Here is a 23034-nt window from a genome sequence, read left to right as displayed (position 1 = left end):
TGTCATGGGGGGAAATTGTATACTTAAGTCTTTAGCTAGTCACCAAATCCAAATCTATTCGCTCCATCTACTACTCGCGACTCTACGATGGATATCGACATTCGTTATGTCCCCAAAAGGGATTCGATGCTGAAGGGGGAGTTGTAGAGACCCTTATGCTGGGAGGGGAGGGGCACCTTTGGTGTTGGCTCCAGCTTGATCATAACACGGCTTCGATGCTCGTCGGGCTCGCTTCCGATGCTCCTTTGGTAGGTCCTCGAGGAGCTGTACGAGTTGTCCTGACTGTTGCCCACGCTCACCACATCGATGGGCAGCTCGTCGTCATGCCCCTCCTCAACATCCTCTTCCTCGTCGTCATCGTAGCCGTGCTCCAGCCCCAGCCCCAGGCCCAGTTCCAGCTCCTGCCAGTCGTCCTTGTGGGCCGCTAAATAGTCGGCCCTCAAACGCTCCATATTCACTTCGATTCCTTTTAGTCGCAACTTGCGCGCCTGCCTCTCGATCGACTTTCCCATTCGCTTGCACCGCTGCGCCCTGGTCGATAGAGAGGAGGGATTGCATCAGGTTCTGTTCTGACTGCCGCGGATCCAAGGGGCGCCTCTACTCACCGCTCTCTGGCCCTCAGCTCGGACAGCGGAATGGGTGCCCCACTGCAGCTCTGCGGCTGGGCATTGTGCGCCGGTCGTCCGGGACCCTTCTTTGTGTGCTCCTTCTTGCGCCACTTGGCGCGACGATTCTGAAACCAGACCTGCAAATAAAAGTTACGGATTGCGATTAGTTCCAGTTCAATGAATGTCCACCGTAGATCGAATTCTGATTGAATGAACCAAGAACGCCTAGATCTCAGATACTCTAAGAGCTAGGGCAACCAAATTTTGTATCCAGACTCCTGTGATATTACACTATTAAAAGTGTACTACATAATTTCGACCCGCCCCCACAAAGGAGATACAAGAAAACCAAACATGCAGAATCTAAGACCCCTTCCACGCGCTTACTCATTCTTTCCCTCTTTCACACACTTTTCCTCGTGCAGTGTGCGACATCTGACAGAGGGGAGCGAGAGAGCAACACACATACTGATCCCGTTTTTGTAATCTTTGATAGCATAGACATAGAAATCAATTATGGTGTCACTTTTGAAGGAAGAAATGTTTAAAGAAGCTTATCATGGCAAAAAGAACGATAGAAAGAATGATCCACAAATACAAGTGGGGATTGTACGAGTACGATTGTACATCCACAAATAGCTTACATATGATTTAAGGATACTTTTGTTAAAATTGAGAGACTGGAATGAAGTGAAGTGTGAGCAGTGATGTTTGTGGTGATAGTAGTAGCACTTAGTAATCATCAGGTAATAAATAACTATTAAGAGTCATTATATGTAGATTACCACGCTTTTCAAAGGGGGTTTTTCATTTCAGTATCGGACGATTATCCATTCCAAGGGCAATATGTTGATCATGACAACAGTTCTAAGCCAATACCGATGATGATGATGACGATGGTGATGATGTGATGATGATGTTGGAGAAAATGATGTTGATGGTGGAGGCTTTGGTTAGTTGGAGTCATGAAAGTCGAACAAGATGGCGTCGCTAATTGACATGCAGTTTGTGGGGGGACTCAAGCGTAACGGGGCTCGTGTGTGTGGGGGTGGGGGGTGGGCTGGTGGCTGATCCATGGGCCGTAGCCCGTGGGCGTTGTGTGTGTCGCATGGCGGTGACAACCATTCAAATGTCTGTCCCCTCTGTCTCTGTAACTGTGTCTGTCCCTCTGTGTGTGTGTCAATTTGAAGTCATTTGCATGCATTGTGCACTTTTTTAATGTGCAACAAATTGTTTTTGAACAGCGGCATGCAATGCACACGGTCGGAGCTTTAACTAGCGAGAGCCCTGCACTGTGCACCCATGCACCATATGCACCCCGTACCCCTGTTGTACATGTCATCCTCCTACCCACCTGAGAGAGGGACATACAGACGGACGGACGGACTAAGGAACGGACGGACCGAACGACTGACTGTTGGGACTGACTGTCGCTGTCTTGTCTTGTCGTTCGCATTGACAAATTGATATGTCATGTCAAGAAACAATTTCAGACAAAAAGCGTAGCCAAATGTCCCACTCACGGAGACAGGGACACGGAAAGAGACAGACAGTGACAGTCGAGAAAGAGATAGAGACAAAGACCTACGATAATCACACGACTGACATGCAAAGTCAGCCATGGAGCGGAGTGGAGTGGAGTGGAGTGGTGTGGAGTATCCAAAGGCAGGCAAGGGTTAGGCTCTGGCTAAATTTCTGGCTCGGGCTTTGGGAATCCAATTGAAATCATTACAACAACAAGCGACACGAAACGCAATTGCAAATGAAATAAAATGAATTATAATGAATAAAAATAGTCAGGTAATTGGTTTTATTGGGTAATTGAGTTCCAGTTGCCACCAAATTGTTTTACAATGCCATCACGCAAATGCCATCGAAGGCAACGATACGTATACGGAACGCAGTCGAATCGATAGTCGACTGAACAGAACTGAACCTGAAACGGATATTCGTATGGAGAATGAATCCCAATACGACATATTCCCTTAGAAAGAAGATATACATGTCTGAAGAGTGATTCCAGATCTCCGCATGGGCATGCCACACAAAGGACTTCTTAATCGAAAGGAAGCCCACACATATCTCTTGGAATAAACTGTAGATATGTCGTCGCTACGTCTACTCACCGCTATCCGTCCCTCCTTGAGGTCCAGCCGCATGGCCAGGGCCTCGCGCATGAAGATGTCCGGATAGTGGCTGCTGAGGAAGGCTCGCTCCAGTTCCTCCAGTTGCCATGAGCTGAAGTTGGTGCGGCACCGTCGCCGCTTTGAGGCATCACCATCGGCATCCGGACTGGGATCGGGATCAGGATCGGGATCGTGGCGTGCATTGCTGCTCTCCTCGCTGGCCGTCTCGTCCTCCTCCTGGCCGGAGGACGGCTGATGGTTGGGCGATTCTGAAATTGGGGGCAAGGTAGAAATAGATTAGATCGGAAATGTAGGGCGTCGGACAGAGGCGGTACCGGGCAGGCATAATTGACTGGTTCGCTGCGGGGGGAAGGAGCCCCTAAGGAAGGGGGTGTGGCCGGGCATGTGTCGGGGGCGGCGGCAGAACATCGTGTCGGTCTCGTTTTATAATTGCAAACAATTAAAGTCTATTTATGCAAATTTCCAAGATATGCAAACGGACCGAACGAGGTATCCAGGAACAGGAACAGGAACTGAGGCCCAAGGGCCACGCCTCCGACTGCCTAATGGTGCACCATATCATATGGCACGGTGGTACGTAGTGGCATCCATAGACGTAGACATGGCTACCACTGCCATTGCCATTGCCAGAGCCGGGGAGCCCGTCGTTTGTCTTTCTAATTTATAGCAGCGCAAATTGGTTTTCACAATTAGGAAGTGGTGGGTGTTGCTGGTGGGTCTGGTCTGTGTTCTTGGGGCCGGTCTCTCGGATATGTTTAAAGCTTCATTGCGGAAGTAAATTACCCCGTACATGGGCCAGGAGCAGAGGAGCGTCAGCCCCTACCAGCCCTACCCCCAAGTGGGTTTGCTCCGTTTACGAGTTGCAGTTTTAAGTGAAATTTAATTGCAAAAATTTTTGCTGACTAGCCAATTAGGTGGGGAAGAACCGAGGGCTAACCGCAGACCGCAACCGCAGGCGCAACATCCTCAGGCACAGCGGGTGGCGCCGCCTTGGATGGTCCGCTCCCCCCCCCACCCTCCACCCTCCCTCAGGACCCAATACTCCCTTTATGCTGCTGCTACGTGATTTTCATACTAGTATACCATATATACATATGTATAGTATATGTGTGTATATGAAATGCACACAGATTTTGACAATTTACAAACACATCTGCTAGCAAATCGAAGAAAGGAGTGCTGCACAGACACAGAGAGACAGACAGAGCTATAGTCCCCTGTCTATGGGATTCAACCCCTCGATTGACACGACCCAGACATTTCACAGAGTTCAGCGAACAGAGCAACAACCAAAACACACAAACACCAAAAGGGGGCAGGTCCCGGTCCTGACAAGAACTGTTTTGGGTATATCTCCGTATCGGTAACATCGGTCCAAGCAACAAAGCAGCAAAGCAACAATGGTCTGCCCCTTCCCTGCCCCTTCCCTGCCCCTGCCTCAGCGGCCTCATCATCACACTTGAAAGAGTAAATAAAATATAATTCCTCAAGGGTGTTATAAATAAAATTATCTGAATTATGGTTTTTGTTGACTTTCTGACTCTCGACTCGACTTTCGTCTTGTTAGAGCAGCATCAACGGGAAGAGGGGGGTGAGCGGGGCATTGCTCCCTGCCACTGTGCCTCGTGTGGCATAGTTTTGTGCAGCAACATTTGGGGGTTTGTGTTCCTAATTTGCCACGAAGATTCCCTTCTGGAACTGAAACTGGAACTGGAAATGAATGGGCCGGGTTCTCCCCTACTGGCCTTTGTTTTGGGTTTGGTTTTTGGGTTAAACTGGTTGGAGGAGGAGTCCCGAAATCGATATGAGGTTTGTGGTCCTGCCAGATGATGGTTAAGGCATTTGGTGGACACTTAGATCAGGTCTATTATGAGGGGTTTCTGATCCCAGGAACAAGAACATGACAGAGAAGTGTACTTGTATTGAATAAATGATTTAAGGAAGAGTCCCAGAACCGTGATTTTTATTGAATAATTATTATTATAATTATTATTTTAGATTTTTATTGAATAATTATTATTCTTGATTTTTATTGAATAATTTTTATTCTTGATTTTTATTGAATAATTATTATTCTTGATTTTTATTGAATAATTATTATTTTTGATTTTTTTTTAATAATTATTATTATAATTATTATTCTTGATTTTTATTGTATAATTATTATTCTTGATTTTTGTTGTTTAATTATTATTACTGATTTTTATTGAATAATTATTATTTCTGATTTTAATTGAATAATTATTATTATAATTATTATTTTTGATTTTTATTTAATAATGATTATTTTTGATTTTTAATGAGTAATTATTATTTTGTTTTTGCTCAAAATAAAACTAAAAAAAGGTAAAAAAAAAAGAGGAGGAATGAAATATACGTTTATTTGTGAGATCTAACAGGAGTGTGAATACCAAATTTGGTTACTCTAGACTTAAAAGTCTTTGAGATTTGTGGATGCCCCAGATTTTCGTCGGGGGTGTGTCGAAATTTTGAAACTAACTTGTCAAGGTCCGATATCACAGGAGTGTGGATACCAAATTTGGTTGCTCTAGCTTGTATTGTCTCTGAGATCCTTGAACTCACATTTTGCAATAGGCAAAGCCGACCATGAAACCTGTGTGATAGACAGAGACAGAGATTTTGCATTCTAGAAGATAAATTCATCTTCTACGATTCGGTTTTCTGTTTTCTCGTATCTTTGAAATTGTGGATGCCACAGATTTTCGCCCTTTGTGGGGGCGAAAGTGGGCGGGGCAAAGTTTTGAAATATACTTGTAACAGTGACATATCACAGAAGTACGGTTATAAAATGTCGTTGCTCTAGCTCTTGTAGTCTTTGAGCACCAGGCGCTGATAGGGACGGACAGACAGACAGGGCTCAATGGACTCGGCTATTGATATCCTCATCTTTCAATAATTCATTCAAAAACAAATGTACAACGAATCTGTTGGGTTATTCAGGGCACGGAGAAGTTAATAGAATGTATGATTCGCTTTGAATCAAATTCATCCCTCTCTGTTGTTGATCCTTTCTTGGCTAATTAAAAACATTAACCCAATTTTAATTAGGCCAGCAAATGTGCACAGGGACAGGGACTCACACTCTCCAACAGAATTTGAATCTAAATCAGAATCTGAGGCAGAGGCAGACGTGGACGGGAGGCGGGAGGCGATCGACAAACATTTGCATATAAACTGTATAAATTGCTGTTCTCCGCTCACTAATCTGGTACTGGCGCTGCTGTCCAACCCCAGGAGCCAAAGGCAGTCTAGGACATCCTTTTGGCCCTTAGTTTTGCCTAATTTCAAAGGTCGTTAAACAAACAAACTCAAGTGGAACAAAATGCACACGCAGATGAGCAGACGAGATGGTGGAATGGAAGGAAGGAGGCCCTCGGGACGATGATGATGAGCACAAGGACATCAGCCCAGGGACTGGCACTGGTACAGCCATAACACAACGTTGAGCGGCGGCCAAAAAACGAGCATCAGCGGCGCATCAAATCTGGACTCTGGGACCAACCCGTGGTTCTGGCACTTTCCACCTCCAAACGACCCACAAAAAATTACCCAAAAAATGCCCGTAAAAATCTATAAAAAATGTAGATTGAAACTGGCAGCAGCAGCAGCCAAAAAAACAAAAATAAAATACAAAAAATGTGAGGGGCTGAGGCTCATTAGCATTTATAGGCCACACAAATGTCGGGATGGGATGGGATGGGGCACAGAATGTGAACAAGCGGCAGGCACCTTCTGAGGTTCATTAGAAACTTGTCACATGATTTGATTTGCCTTTTGCCTTTGCCCTCCGCTCTCACACGACAAAAAACAAAATGCAAATAAAACACCCAAAAGTTGAAAGAAAAAAATAGAAAATCAGCAGGCAAAAAACAGGACGTTAGGCCACATCGACTATTACGGCTGCTAATTATGTGACCCTCTTCCCGAATCGAAGTCAACCCCCAGGATCTCATCAAGACTCGTGAACAAAAAAAATATATACCCGAAAATTAGCCATAAAGTCAGACACGCGCCCCTGACAGAGCGCTTTTCCACGGACTTCTCTTGGGTTTTGTTTTTGTTTCTATCGTTTGTTTTTTAACCCCTTTTTTTTGGTCCTTTTGGTTGGACACTTTTCACTGCCTGTCAAAGGCGTTTAGTTTTGGGCATATTGATGGATTGTCCAACTTTCCCAGATCGCTTGCAGTTTTACACACTTGGAATCGAACTTGGAACAGGAGTGTGTTAAATTGTGTGCTAAACGGAGTCCTGGAGAAGGCCTGCCCGGCAAGAACGTGGGAAGCTGAGAAGCGGAACCCGTGGGTACATATACGGGGCGGAAGATTTGGACATACTCGCACGTATGAGTATTGGGAAATAAACAAGGTTTCCAAGTTTCAATAAACTCTAATGGATCCCTGTATGGGGGGGGATATTCTCTGGGATATGCATTTTCTAGGAGGTCCAACCAAATAACACAAATAACAAATGGAACTCTGTGCTTCTCTGGTTTCTCTGGGGGGTTAATTTTTCCCCTTTTCTGATCAATAAAACCCCACCATAATTATCATTTCTAGGGGGACCCAGCCTCCTGGCCCATCAAAACTATTACAAAATACACCTTGAAAAATGCTCATTACGGTATGCTCCTAGTAATTTGTCCCGGTCCCGGTGCCGGTCCCCAGTTCAGGCTTCCAGTTCCTTGCGGAGAGTGCAATAATAACCACAATCGGATGGGGATCGGCTGCCTCCTGAAAAGGCACCGGCACAGTGGGCCTCAAATGTGTGGCACTTAATTTAATGAATTTCTTTGCACTTTGCTCGTCGCTGGCTACGGCTCCGGCTGCGGCTCCCTCTCCATCTCCATCTCTGGCTGTTGCAACAGTTGCAACAAGGCCACAACAGAGCCGGGGCACATGAATTTATATGAGTTGTTTGCATTAAACTGAATTGATCGACACGACGAGCGCTCCTCCAAGATATGCACAGCACACACTATCTCTCTCTCTCTCTCTCATTTTACAGAGAGTTTCGATCTGGTTTTGGGTTCTGGATCGGGCTCGTGGTCGGGGTTGGGGTTGGGGTTGGGGCCAGGGTCCATTCTTGGGTCATTGCTCATCTGCCACGCCAGGCACGTCAACGCGGCAAATTACTTTGCCGCTGTTGCGATGCAAAATTGAAAATTCAAGTGGAAGTGGAAGTGGTTAACTTGGCAACATGCTAGCCGATGCCGATCGCCAGATACAGCCCCGTACCGAGTACCGTGTACCGTGTACCGTGTACCCCGTACCTGTTCCTGCCCCCTCCTCTTGTGGCACGTCTCGTGTTCTTGTGCATGTTATGATTAAATTTTGATAGCCAACAACAATCAAGTCAAAGAAAATCAATAATTTTTACGCATCTTGTTACGATGTTGCCAGTTGTTGCCTCCTGCAACCTGCCTGGTGCCTCATTCCTCATGCCTCCTGCGTCTCCTGTGCCTCCCGTGCCTCCTGTTCTTATTTGCAACCAACTTTTGCCCCAAGTGCTTGGCCATGACGAAATGCTCTCCTCAAACGATCTACCAGCTCCGATCGACATGCCAAAGCGGCGCATAAATGTTTTGTTGTTTTAATGAAGACGTCGCCTGTGCCTCGGCCACGGCCTCGGTCTGTGCCTTGGATCTGGGCTCTGGGCTCTGGGGTCCCGGACCTGGGCCGGGCTCTCTCTTTGCCAAAGAGTCGAAGTCGAAGAAGACATCAAGGCGTTGCATGCCACATTTTTTACCTCGTTCCTGTTTTTTTTTCTTTTCTTCATTTTTCTTCATTTTTGCCAAGCGACGAGGGGCGCGTCAGCGTCTGCACGCCATGGAGGATCTTGCTCCACCAGAGCTCTCTCTTTCTCTTTCTCTCTCTGTATCTATCTCTTTCCATGTATCTGCATCTCTCTCTCTCTCTTTCTCTCTCCCTCTCTGTTTCGCACAAGCCCGTTGTGGCGCATTATTACGAATAGGGTCTAATTATTGTGGCAAGCCCCTGAGCTATAATTTGCCTGATTGATTTACATAACGATCGAAAATGATCAAGACATTAATTTCTTATTAACGTCGTTTCGTTCGTTCCTTCCTACAGTTTCGGTTGTGGTGAGGTGAGGTTCGGTTAGGATCGGTTATGCTGGTGGGGCAGGAGGTGGGGATTGTGAGAGGATTCGTTGCGCCTACGTCTGGGGCTCTGGGGCGTAACTCTGGACAGGGGCCCGAGTGTTGCCCGAGAGTTCCTTTCGAACTCCCTTTCCTTGTTGCTTCGGTTGTTCGTTCTATCTACCAGAGATCCGCATGCCAAGGGGCGCCACAAAAGCTTCATAGACGCTCTTTCCCTCTCTCTATCGTTCTCTGTTTCGCTTCTCTCAGGAGTTTAAAACCTTGGACGCTAAGCTTACCTTCAGTTTCCTCCATTACATTATAAACTATTTGGAGTAGTTTTCATTCCAGCTTAAACTGAGCGTCATTCGATCTCTTGGTGGTATTTCTGCACTTCAATAAAGCACCCTTCGCTTGCAGTCTTTACTGCACTCTCTCCAGTGCACAGGAAAAAAGGATCAGTTAGCTCGGAACAGGAGCAATAAAACGTGTACACATATTGGAGGAGAATACTAGTTGTCCTCAGGTTTTTAATACAATAGTAATCTCCCATTACTGGAAAACCCACCTCAGAAAACCCAACATCGATCTTGGAGCTACTCGTTCCACGTTCCATCTGTTCCATGTCATTGATACGGACTGTATCCTTTCGCTTATGGAAAATCTTCGGAATGGTATAAGAAATGCAACATTGATATTTAAGTACTTCAACTGAATGATAACTTGTTGATATCTTGATATTTCTTTCAGTGTCTTCACGTTTTTTGGCCAATTTGACTTTTGCAATGTCTTCTTTTGCCTTCTCGCTGTGGCTCTTCCTCCTTCCTCATTCCCAAAGCCCTTCCTCCTACGTCGATGGGGCGATCGTTTTGTTCGTTTCGGACATAATTAATGTTAGTTTTAACGCTGCTTGAAAATGTTATTTCCCTTGATTATAGGAGGGCGCAACGTACTACCACGGCTACCACCGAGCCGTCGGTGGCGATCCAAAGTGGCGATCTCTCTCTCTCTCACTCTCTCTCTCTCTTTCCGTCTCTGTTTCTTCCTCCTTCTTTTGTGCTGTTTACTGCCGCTGATTGTTGGGTGTTTTCTGTGGTGTCCGCTGCGCTCTGCCTGCGCTCCCTGCGCTCTCTCGCTGTAGGCAGTCATGGGGAAACATTTTATGACGATTACTGTAATTCGTTGCCGCAAACAATAATTACTTTCCATTACGAAAATGGCGGGCATATTATCACCTGAATATCACACACACACACACACACACACACATATGTATATACAGCTCACCAACACAGGTGTTAAAGCAGCACCAAAACACAAACACACACACACAGCGATCTCCTCTGCAAAAAAAAAACAACAATTTTTTTAGTGGGGATTTGGTATTGGGAGCGACGCTGCAACGTTGTCTAAAATTTTCGGTAATAAAATATGACAACTCAATCAAGGCCCATAAAAGACCCAACCAACAGAAGAACAGCAAACAGCAAGGGGCCTCAGCAACAGCCCCAGTTCCAGCAACAACAACAACAGCAACAAAAACAACAACAACAACAACAACAACAACAACCACTTTGGCAGATTCGGGGCGGATCCCATGGAGATCTCTCGGGAACTGGAGGAACCTGAAGGAAAGCTTTAGTAATTTGCAGAGGCTGCAAAGACGATCAGAATTTACGATCATTTTGTTTTCAAAATCAATTTAGAAAGGAAGCGCGGCAAAGATCAGGCCCCAGCGGAGGGCCAGAGCACACGACAGATGTGGCCAGGCTTGCCACAGTGCCACAGTGCCACAGAGGGAGATGGATAGCAGCAGCAGTGAGAGCGAGAGGCAAGGCCCAGGAGACCCAGCCTCAAATTGAGTTCTTAAGTTGTCTGGTCTTTTGCTTGGGCTCTGGCTCAGATTCAGGGGTTGGGGGTTCCAGCTCTAAGCAGGGGATCAGGCATCAGGCAATCACTTGGATTCTGGATTCTCGGATCTTGGTTCTCGGATCTCCATCCCCACTCTTGTTTCTCTCGATTCTCTCTCCGTTTCTCGCCGTTTTCGGCAGTTATTAGCCTGGTAAAACACGAGTCTTCCACATTTGAGAGCTTGTAATTTACTTAATTTGATTACGAAGCGACGTCTCCTGTCGCCTGTCTCCCCGTCCATCCCTGTTGGACCAATGGGCGTGGTTCTGTGTTGTCTGTCTGTGTTGTTGCCCCAATTGGACGCCTGTCTCTATAGTGTAAGTGTGTGTGTGTGTGTGCGTGTGCTGCAGGTGCAAATGATGAGGAACGATGGGAAAAGAGCTTAAATGGTGGTATGGAACCAAGAAGAGGATCTATGAGCTAGCGAATCTAACGAAAGGGTATCCAATGCTTCGATTTTCAGAAGCTGTCTCTTTTTTCCCGTATAATTAATTGAGCAAACAAATCCCATTTCACGAGCAGCAGGCCAACGAGAAAAAAACACCAAATTCTATTAATATAAACAATAGTTTATTAATTGAAAGTTATGTCTGGCTCAGAGGCTTATGATTTATGCGTGGCCCCAACAACAACAGCAGCAGCAGCAATAATAATCATAATCCGAAAATTTCGAGCCAGCGCCAAACAGCAGTAGCCCTGTAGGGTCGATGCTTTTGATACCCTTTTTGATCGTTTGATAACGGAAGCGTTATGTTTAAGTTAGCCAAAAAGGATATCAAGTTATATGTATGTACATATATTCCCAGAAGTGAACTTGGGCCTCAAGAGACCATAATCCAATACTTTTTAAAGTTTGACTCTTTTTTTCGACGTTCTTGTTCTTAATTATGTTTATATAATATTGCCTATAGAAAAGTAATGGTCTGTGTGAGGAGCTAGTCGAAAAAGCGTGCAAACTTAGGGAATAGTTTGAATACATCGGGAACAAGAAGGAATACTTTGATTGAATTTTAAATTTTTTTTGTAATATTCGAATATGTACAACTGTTTTCAGAATAATGTATTTTTCACCTTGTATGGGGAGGAAAATATATACATATTATATATATATATACAAAATGGAATTCTAATAAGCAATGGATAAATAAATAAAAATATGGTTTAGTTTGCAGTTTTAAAAATCTAATTTTACGCATAGTACATAAATATGATTTCTAGTTTATTTTGATATGAAAAAATATCATATTAATTATCATTGAATATTATTGTGAAGGAACACATATAGGCAAGTGGCTGTATCGATTCGTATGATACGGATGCAGATTACAAACTTATATAACTGTACACATGTATGTACGTCCTTTAGTTCTTGAGTGTTTAGTTTCTGCGTGGCAAACGGTTGGTCAAAAACGTAAGACCCTCTCTGCGAGGGTAAACAAATCAAATGAAATCAAGTCCCAAGGAGTGAAGCAAACCCCAAAAAGCACAAAGCAAAAATGCCAAAGTAGGCGAATAAGCAGAACAAGAAGAGGCAGAAGCAAGAGCGAGCATAAAAATTGATTTCTGCTGCTGCTTTTAATGAATTCTCGGCAACAAAAACAACAACAACAACAAAAACAACAACAACAACAAAAACAACAACACAATCTCAATCAATTTCAAGTCGCACATCACATCAAAACAAATTACCAAGGAATTAATTTGCCATCAGAATCACGCAAGCGCAGAGCTCACAATGGGAGCGACAATGTGTGTGAGAGAGAACGAGAGAGAGTGCGAGAGAGAGAGCGCACACACCATGCTATGGATTGAGATGGAGCCCCTTTTGGTTGCCTGGCGGGGTGTTGGGGAGCCCCTCCAGGATGAAGAGGCGGCGGCGAAGGCGGCGGCACACAACGAGTTTTCGGGCGATGGCGATTAATAGAGCGCAAGAGAGTGAGTGAGCGACAGAGAGAGCGTTGCCAGGGGGAGTGTTGGCGGAGGTAGGTGCCGTGATTAATACATGAGGATTTAATTAACTTGCCGTAGTGCCATCTCGTTCTCCCCTCCACCCATACCCCATATCCCATCCCCCATCATCATCATCATCATCATCTCATTGCTTTTCGTTTTCGTACTGCTGGCACAGGGTGCATGGCTGCGAAAGGTGGGGCCCAGCCAGAGAGTGCTCTGAAAATAGAATTGCCAATTGTGTTGCAGTCTGGAAAGGCGGGCAATGCCTCGACCTTACATAAATATGTCTTGCCTATACCTGGAATGCACAAACTATAACGACTGCGACGCAACGCTGTCGACGGCCGAGACGTCGCGTCGGGTCGTTTGAAATTCGCAAGCGGCCGAAGTGAGAGTGACAGAGAGGGTATGGCAGGACAGGGCAGGGCGACTGCGCACAGGTGAGAGTGAGTGAGAGTGAGACAGAGTTGCGTCGGCAACTTGTTGTAAATGGCAGAGCAGAGCAGAGCAGGTGAGTGTGTTTGTGTGTGCGTGTAATTGAAACGTGTTTCGTTGCTGCCTGTCCCTGTTGAACGCCTGCAGCGCGAAAATCGGTGGCATGTATAATTTTTATCACCTTTAATTAACTTTTCAATTAATAAAAAAAAACGCTGCAACACCAGCAGCAGCAACAGCGGCCGCGGCAGCAGCAACAACATGCAACCAACATGTTGAGCGCATGTTAAGCGGAAAAGTCGCAGCTGCCGCCGCAGCGACCAGAACCAGAGAGCAGCGGCGAATAGCCGACGGCATTTTGCGCACAAAAAACTTGCAGGACAACCCAAGGAAGGAGCCAAGCATACGTCAATTGCAGGCAGGGGCGTAGGCGGAGGGAGAGACGAATAGCAGGATGGCAGATGTTCGTGGCCTGTCCCTAAACGCGTCCTCTTCTTGACGTGCGGTTACGGTAACGGTAGTCATAGCTCTCCGGTGCTTGGGCTGGCACTCGATAGATAAAGTACTCAAAAGTACACAAAACATCGTTCCTCCTTTCTTTGCAGATTCTTTTTCATTGAGAAAAGGCTCTGTGGGACCCCGCCAAAGCAGCTTATAGCAATTTTGAGTTAAGAGAGTTCAAAAGCCCCCTGGGGTGCGAAAGGATACCCAGACAGAGAGAGGAATCCACTTATGCGAGAAGGATTCTTGTCCGGAACTCTGTGCCCACCCGATCTTCTAACTGACTTATACGTGGACCTTCCCTCTTAGACACGCACGTCTGCCCCCCAAAAAACACAAATAAAGTGTAATCAAGGGGAATGCGAGAACCGAACCCGAAATCGTTTCCAAAATTGATTAAAAACCGCATCGACTCACTAAAGAAATAAACAGCCCAGCCGGAGCAGCACGAACGGAAACGGAAATGAACACCAACATACACACACACACGTAGGCACGGAAGCACACAGACACATGGGGGGAAAATGGCCTCAAAGTCAGCTAAAAGTGTCATTACGACTCACAGAAAACCAAACCCCAAAGCGAACCAACAGAACGAAGAGGGAAAGCAAAAGTAAAGCAGAGACCAGAGACCAAAGCAAAGCAAAGCACAGCACAGCCACAGCAAACAAGAGCAACAAAAACAACAAGAATGGGGAAAACTTTCAGGGACGTCTGCTGCTGTCGCTGTCGCTGCCTCTGCCGCTGCCGCTCCTACCCGCTCTCGTCTCGGGCATGCGGCTCAATTCAATTTTATCGTTTCAATATTAACCCAAAACAACCCCACAATATTGCCTTCATTTAAGGTTTATTAGATACAACGACAGCGGGAAACACTGTAGGGAGAGGGTGAGAGAGACGGGGACGGAAAGGACGGAAGATTGAGGTGGAGCTCGAGGTGGTGCAGGGATTGGAAGCGTTAGATGGGGATGTGTATGGGGCACAGCCAACGAGCGGAACGCGGCAAATGTCGACGTTGGATACAAGAAATATAGCGACTTAGGCAACAACCTGGAAAACAAAGAGTGCATCGACTAAGGAATACCACTTAATGAATGCTTTTGGGGAAGGGAGGTCCTCAACTGCATACCATCATTTAAAGGATATTACATATATCTGAAAGAGTTATATATTCTATTCTTCAGTGTGCTGAAATGTAAATCTTTTTGATAATTTTTTAGTACATATAAAAGGTCCTCCTTCTTTCAATTGAATTTCTCTGGAAGGTTATATTCCTAGTGATAGCAAAAAGGCTTTCTACGGTATAATTATAGAGCATTACTTTCACTAGAAATACCCGAACGCGTATGCCCTCTATTCTTCTGGTTAATACAGATCCTGCCTTCTATTGGTGGATAATACTCCTGGGTAAAAACTAATTCTTCGTTTGGCAAAAAACACTCATAAAATTATTCTTCTATAACTCTTTAAGAGTTCTGCTCTTATAATTCTGTAAAATGATGATGGGTACATTGTGGGTCTATCAAAGACTTGGCTCTAAATACCCATACATATGACTAACACAAAATTTTCCAATTTACAAACGAAATCCAACGAGAAAGGCGCTTAGGAAGTGGCCAAAAGAGAGAGAGCGAGAGTGGGGTGGCAGAGGGTGATGGGGCAGTAGTAGACAGGGCGGTAGTATAACAAGGATAAATGCCCCACTGTGCTTGTCTCTCTCTCTCTTTCTCTCTCGATTTGTGTGTGTGGGTGTTATGGCATATACATTGATCCAACCGTAAAACTGGCTGAAAATCAGAGCCCTGGCCAAGAACAGAGAAAGAGAGAGACAGGTGGGGGAAACAAGAGCACGGGTCCTGCCAAACAGGACTCCATCTCCACCCTACTCCCTCCCCGGGCGATGGCACTGAGCCAAACCGAAACGACGCCAAGCCAAGTGTATAAATTGTATTAGCCCCGAGAATTGGAGGGGGAAGTGGCAGTGGCAGCGGCGGTGGCAGTGGAAGTGTCGTGCGGCTTTTCTTTTTCCCTCTGTTGTTTTTCTCTCTTTTTCCAGCTTTTCCTGCTGCTGTTGTGGGTGGGCTGGGGGGTTGGGGTCAGACAAGCGGGGGCGTTGCCGGGGTAGGCAATTGCTCGTCCTGCTTCAGCTCCTTCTCCTCCTTAGCTTTTTCCGCCTGCTTTTGCTGTTGCTGTTGCTGGTGGTTGATGCGCGTCACACGCACGTACGCAGGCACGCACCACACAGCGAGAACACCACGACATGGACACGGACACGGACGAGGACACGAAATGCGGCATGGGGAACGCATCATGGAGGGACCAACATGGCCGCCATCGTTGCCGTTGTCGTTGTCTTTGCCCCAGACATGGCAAGGGGACTCGGAGTCGCTGGTCTGTGTCGGAATCGGAAGCGTAGCTCTTGTCCTGCCCCCGACTCTGGCTGAGTGCCATTTGCAGCAAATTGCAAACCGCAACAATTTCACAAAGGACAACGAAACAGGCAGGCGACACACACACACACACACAGAGGGACATGCACAGTAAAGGCTCACTTGAGCGAACAGCAATGGTGAGTATTTTGTGGAGTTCAGATTTGAGGGAATATTCCCTATATTCACAGGAGATGTCTGTTTGGACTCGCTTTCGATTCTGGCTGTAGTTCTGTTAGAGAGCATGGCCACACTGGCCAATCAATGGAACACTTGGTTTCTTGAGGCGCCATTTCACCTTTCATGGGGCTAAAAGTTGATAATATAATGAAAATTTTCTTTTCCGAGGAAATGGTTCATTCAACTATAGTTTTCACTGTACACTTGTGTGTGTGTGTGTGCCTTTTGCCACACTATGCGGGAATAGAATGGAATGGAACGGAATGAAGGGGAACGAAGGCATCGAATGGCAGAGCAATCTGTTTCAATATAAACGCACATGAGGCATTTACGAGACCCACAACAAGCGTTGGGGGTAGTGCCGCAAGGGGGGTGGCTTCGATGGGGATCAGGGGGCTGTATATGCACATACATATGCATGTATGTCTGTGTGTTGCCTGCGTGTGTGTGTGTGTGCTGCCACTTAAATGCTTCTCATGTTTGTTGTTTGGTCAACAGATTTGCTTTTGGCCTTTGAATTTGGTTGCCATACCCTAGCCCCCCCCAGTGGGGTTATTTTACTATGGAATGGATATGGAATTTGGGGGATGGATTATATACGATATGCGAATATCCCTATGATATATGTATGTATATCTCATAGAAAAAGCACATTCAAATTTCGACTTGTTCAAACTTTATATGTGTACTGATCTTCCTCTTTCTCTCTCTCTCTCTGTCTCTATCTCTCTGCGTATTATTTAGTCTTTGGCACATTTGATTCTGTTTTGGGGGTGGTTGTTCCACTGCACACACATCCTTCCTCGGGCTCGGTCCCTGGGGTGTCATAATTCTTGACGAGCTCATCTTTTACTTAAGTTTTACATAATTCTCATGTCGTTGCGGAGCGGAGGCTTTGGGTCCATGGAGATAGCATAAAAATCGAAACGTGTGTGGCTGTGTGGGTGGTGTCTAGGGGATGGGAGTTGGGAGTTGGGCTTAGCAAAGTTTTTGCGGTAAAACGCTAGATTCTACGTGCCTGCGGCTTTTCTCTGCTTAGCGTTTTTCTGGTTTTCCCTCTACCCGAGGGTGTTTGCCTCCCCCTTCGCTGTGGGTCATGTAATTGCCTTGATTTCCTGACACTTGTCGACACAGATTGTTGAGGATGGAGTGGGGGACCGGGCACCACCCTAAGCGTCTGATTGATTGACTAGTCCTACCCCCACTTTGGAGGCAACCAAATCTCAGCACTTATTAAATAATAAGTGGGCAAACGCAAACCCTCTTCGGAACTGCCTTTATTTCATTATTTTGTTCGGGTCTACCCGTAATTTGCTAATCTAAAACGAGTTGTCCAATTTGTGGAGGATTTGTGGTACGGGGGACACCTCGAGTGGCACTTGGGGCGTGGCACTTGTAATGGTATTTAAGAAAAATTACGCCTCAAAACTGTAAATGGCCAAAAAACGAGACACAAAAACAAAGAAAAAACATGGGGAAAATCGAGTCAAGTACCAAAAAACAAAAAAAATGAAAAATGAAATAACAGAGGGGAAACGAACACCCGCTACTTGAATAGCCCGTAGACCCCCCCTGTACCCCCCGCCATCATTTTGTGGCTGTGTTCTCTTGCTGTTTGTGTGCTTTTTATTTGGGCAACATTTTTTTCTGTTATCAAGCGCCGCCATCTTTGTGCTAAACGGTAATTCAACAACACAACAACGGTTCAACGTGTACAGGCTGCCAAGCCCGCGGAACGAGTGTAACTGGACAGGGAAGGGGCAGTGGGAGGAAAAGGCGGAGGGGGGGGGGACAGGACTAAGCCAAATCCGCCCCTTGAAGTGTTTATCCTTTTGTTTCGCGCGGAAGGGAAAGGACCACGGACCAGAGGCCAGGGACCAGGGACCAGGGTCTCGGGAATCGGGCCTAAAGTGTTTTCAATTTAAGTTTAGAGAACAAAACGCCTTTTGATTTTTATTAGCCAACTGGTGGGCGGGGCAGCAGTAGCAGCAGGGTAGGGGATGGGATGAAGGAAATTAAGGGAGCTGCCAAAATGCATTCCTTGCCGCCCTAGAAAAAAAAATATTGTTGCCTTCGAATTTCTGGTTTTCTGCCTGGCTGGCCGGCTGCCATCCAACGGGGGATTTATGGGGCCCCGGCCCAGGGTTGTCGCCCTCATAAATTATGCAAATGAAAATGCAAATGCCAAAAGGATGTGGGCGGGGTGGAGGGTCTGCCTTCAATTCTTTTGTGTGCTACTCTTAACATTTTTTGGCAAGAGCCTAAATGAGAGCCACTTAAATAATTATCATTTCCCGAGACCAAAAAACAAGAAACAAGAAACGAGCCAAAAACGCTCGTCAAAACCTCATTTGTGGCCCCCGACGATCGGACCAATTAATGCCACTGCTGCCCACTGAGCGTTTTATTAATTAGCTGAGGAAAATCTGTGTGGAAACTCCGACTCCTCAGAAGAGAAGAGCCCATTAGTCGTTGATGTTGATGGGCCCTGGCTGTTGTACGGTTCGCTTCGGTTTGGTTTTCGGGGCTTCCAGTCTTCCACAGACCTCATTCTTTGAACGACGAAACATTCTCGCATCCCACAGCCATGGACGTTCGATGTTACCAATTAGCTGCAAGGGACTCCATCAAGCATCGAGGCATCATCTTTCCATCTTTCCATCTTCATTTTCCTCTCGACACAATCACAATTAATCTATGGTCTAGGTAGGAGCTCCTTCACTCGTAGAAATTATGGCAATTACCAGAAGCGCTCGCGGTCAGCGGCTGTCTAATGAGCGGCCATCGGAGTGGAGCAGCCCCAGCATCCACATCAGCCACAGCCACAGCTCTATTCATTCATCATCGATGGAATGATGATCAGTGGAGGGGCCCCCAACCTGAACTCGAACCCGAAAACCTGACGGGGCGTGCCAATGGCGTTCTTATTAATTTGCCCAATTTCCACAAGGAGCTCCGCTCCACAGAAAGAGAGCGAGAGAGGAAAATGAGAAAAACTTAATTAAAATGTCGTAAACGAAAATTGTATGTTTTGGGCCGGGTTTAGAAGAGAGACAGAGGGGGCCCTGCGGCGGCGAGCTACCAAAAATAATTAAGACATTTCACTTCTTGTTCGACCTTTTTTTGTTGTTTTGTTTTTTGTTTAAGGGCCCACAAAATGGTAAAAGAAAAATTGCTGCTACAAATTGTTTGGCTCTGACCAATTTCGACGAGTGTTCCCCGGGTTTTTCCTCTACTTTGTTGCTGCTGCGCTGCTGCCGTTCTTCTTCTGCTCTTCTGGTCTTCTGGTCTTTTGGTCTTCTTGTCTTTTGGTTCGGGGCCGCGACCGAAAACAATAAAAATGACTAATGGCAGCTAATTTCCCGTCGTCGAGGAGGCACAAGATGCGAAGCAGTCAGACATCCAATTCGAAGAGTTTCCCATTTGGAATTGGACGCGCCTCAGAAGTAGTTCAATTGCCTCAAACCTCACAGGGGAGATGCAGGTTGGATGGTGGAGGTAGCAGGGTCAGAGGTGGTGTTAGGGGTAGGGGCGTTGCCCGAGCAGGGCGTGACCAGAGCTAGTGGGCATGGCAGGGCAGCCAGGCAGAAGGACAGTTTGTGGGGGCGGGCCATGGCTTCACCTGTCACTGCTCTGCTCATTTTCCTTTCCTTATTTTCCGTTTTCCGTTTCCCGAATTCATATTTCCTCCTCAGCTGCCCCGTACTTCCGCAGTTGAATACTTGAAGATCTGTGACAGGTCATGAAATATCTGCATTTTTGTTGGGTTCAGCAAAAAGACGTTTTCAGACTTTTTATATAGTACATATGTATATATAAGTCGGAAATCAATGTTGTATGCCACTCCAAAAAGATGTCCTTTCTTCTTCAAACCCCAATGGAGCACCACTGCTAGAGAGTTCCACTTATAGTGTTCCATTCCGACCGTTCCTAATCTATGGAAGCTCTTTTCAGAGCAGTCGTACTACTCTTATTCTTAGCCACTAAAAATCCATAGATTGTAAATTTATTGTTAGATCCCCTTTTATGGTTAAGGAAAATAATAAAGTGTCCCATTACCGTTACCATTCATTCCCAACCTACAAACCTGTATCTCTCTTTTCCGCTTCCGAAAGTCAACATTCATTGTGGACTCATTGTGGTCCCTGCTGATCGGCCCTGTTCCCTCCGGCCTCTGCCACCTCATGAACATTATTTCCCTTCATTGCGGTCGGTCGCTCTCTAAACTATTTCACATTTGGCCAAAACGCACGAAATTGCTGGCCAAATTTAATTACGCGCATAATCAACAAGCAGCAGCAACAGCCACAGATACAACGACACACACAGATACTGCCCCACGCACATACATGGGTACAGACACAGAGATACACACAGACAGTGGGGCCAAAATGAGGCCTGTGGCTGGCTGCTATTTTCGTTGATTAAAAATTGATCAAAAAACATAAAAACAAAACGAATTATGCATGGGTTCTGGGTTCTCTTGTATCCACATGAATATTACTCGGTATGTACATACATGTGTAAGTGTGTGTGTGTGTGTCTCTGTGTGTGGGTGTTTGCGTATGTGCGGCAGTGAATTGATTAAAAAGAGCAATTCGATTGAAATTTTATTGGTAAATTGAATAAAGTGCGCGGCTGGAGCGGCCGGGGAAAACTTGTTGTTTGTCCATTTACTCCCCATTCCTGCAAATTGCAGGCACAAAATATTTGAACAGAAAGTTAATGAATGCAATGAATAAATGAATGAGTGCGGAGAGTGTGGAAACTCCATGCGGGAAAACTGGTATCTCATTGTCGAACGATTCGAAACACTTTTAGTGTGTAATAAAGAAAAGATAAAGCCCTTCGAGTGACTGAATCAATATAAGAATGGATGAAATCTGTTAAGATACGAGGCTATCGACCCTTTCGATACATTTGAACTGTATGTTCATATATCGTTTCTACGGCTGACATGATATGCATGCTATACCCACGAGTAGCAGTCCAATTTTGATCATTTTTCAATTTACAAATTTTATTTCCCCGACAGCTAATAATATAGTTATCCCATTTCAACGATAAAACTTATAAATCTGAGAACACGCGCTATTCAGATTCATACTTATTCATCATTATATATGAATGCTGTTTTATAGTTGAAAAGTTCTTCAATCAGAGCAGTCAAGCCATTTCGTACATATGAAATCGTAGTCCAAGGGTTATATCAATACCTTTCCAGATTTCGTTAAAGTAAGTCTTCTATTGTTTACAATAAAATAATTGATAGAATTTATGGAACTTATAGTTGAAAACGATGGATGAAGACATCGATGAAGAGTAAGCTAAATCTGCTATTCCCAAAACACTACACCTTAGAAGCTTTTCCTTGTGGGCAGATTCGGCAGACAGTTCCGGAAAGGTCAGAATCTGAGCGAATCTTTGATCGAGGCCGAACACGAGTAAGGACGAGGCTAAAATTTAGGGATAATGACACTTACCATCATTGACATGCATTCGCTGCCTCGAGCATGCTCCCTGATCCATTCGCTGGGATGTTCTCTCCTCCTGATGCTCCAGTTTGATGGCGAATTCCTGATCATGGGGCTGCTGGTGCTGCTGCTGTTGCTGTTGCAAGGCGGCTGCCGCTGCTGCTGCATTGGCCCGCTGCATGAGCGCCATTTGGCGTAGCATGTAAACGGAGGACGAACTGGTGGACACGGAGCCGGCCGTTGCAGTGGCATCCGTGTCCGTCATGGGGGGCGGCAGGCCCAAAAATGGTGGCCAACCGGGCACACGCATATTGACGGCTGCCGCATACAACTGCAAGGCAGATGCTGGATGAGGATGCGGATGCGGATGCGGATGTGAATGCGAATGCGAATGCGAATGTGGCGCCATCGAACTGTGAATGTGCGCCTGCGCCCGCGCAGCGGCTGCCAGTTGGAGCTGCTTGATCAGGTGGTCCATGCTGCGCAGGGATCGATTCAATTCGATTAACGGCGGTGTCACCTCCGCGGTGTCACTCGCATGGCACTCGCGGCACACACTCGGAAAAAAATACGAATAAAAAAGAGCAGAGTAGCGGACCGCAAGGATCCCGTAAATCCTGCCTGGCGGTAGTAGCCCCCAAATGCAAGCTCTCTCTCCGGACTGTGGCGGCGACCCACTGTGCAGCGGCCGCGGCGGCGACAAACAAATTGATTCGAATTAAAATTACGCTCCGAGTTGTGGAGTCGCGCCCGGAGTCGGATTGGGTGGGAACAAGACAGAGATAGCCTAACAGAGAGAGAGTGACGGAAACACACAGAGCGAGAGAGAGAAGGGTAGTAGTGCTGGCGAGTGAGCGAGAGAGATGAGCGAAGCTTCAGAGTTGACGTTTAAATGAGAAATATTATATGGGGCTACTGCCACTGCTACTGCTACTGCTCCGGCTACGGCACGGCTGCGGCGACCGGGCCCTTCTTTGTGTTTGTTTAATAATTGCATATGTATGTGTTATTTGTTTGTGTTCGTGCAACATTCGCAAGGGTAGGGGGTGCCAGGGTAGCCACGGGGAGGGTGTACTACAAAAAAGTGTCACTGCTTTCGGTTGGCTGCTGCTCGGGTTTCTGTCCGTGCTAAAAAGTGAGATGGCAAGCGCGACACCTGCAGCAGCAGCAACAGCAGCAGCAGCAACAGCAGCAGCAGCAGTAGCAGCAGAGGGAGAAGAAACAACAGCAACAACAACGACAACAAAAACAACATCAAACAATAACATTTGTTTCAAC

General features: G+C 46.1%; 1 protein-coding gene across 1 annotated transcript; it reads right to left on the bottom strand.

The window, feature by feature from the left end:
- Positions 1–22725, bottom strand: LOC108150974 (homeobox protein unc-4). The gene is made up of 4 exons (XM_017279317.2): positions 21766–22725; positions 2735–3003; positions 606–745; positions 1–531 (listed from the first exon to the last, which is right to left on the bottom strand). The coding sequence occupies exons 1-4, from the start codon at positions 22232–22234 to the stop codon at positions 105–107; spliced, it is 1305 nt and encodes a 434-aa protein (XP_017134806.1). The 5' UTR covers positions 22235–22725; the 3' UTR covers positions 1–104.
- Positions 22726–23034: the final 309 nt, after the last annotated feature.

The sequence above is a fragment of the Drosophila miranda genome, chromosome XL (genome assembly GCF_003369915.1).
Source record: "Drosophila miranda strain MSH22 chromosome XL, D.miranda_PacBio2.1, whole genome shotgun sequence".
In the NCBI taxonomy this organism is placed as follows: domain Eukaryota; kingdom Metazoa; phylum Arthropoda; class Insecta; order Diptera; family Drosophilidae; genus Drosophila; species Drosophila miranda.
The sequence above is the reverse complement of the archived record's forward strand: the minus strand, read 5'-3'. Positions and strand labels throughout refer to the sequence as shown.

Bases quoted from the DNA above. Each gene is read 5' to 3' on its own strand.
- LOC108150974 (XM_017279317.2), bottom strand. From the start codon at position 22,234: ATGGACCACCTGATCAAGCAGCTCCAACTGGCAGCCGCTGCGCGGGCG. The intron at 746-2,734 runs GTGAGTAGACGT...TTTTATTTGCAG, and splicing joins TCAAGGAGGGACGGATAGCG to GTCTGGTTTCAGAATCGTCG. The intron at 532-605 runs GTGAGTAGAGGC...TCTATCGACCAG, and splicing joins GAGCTGAGGGCCAGAGAGCG to GGCGCAGCGGTGCAAGCGAA.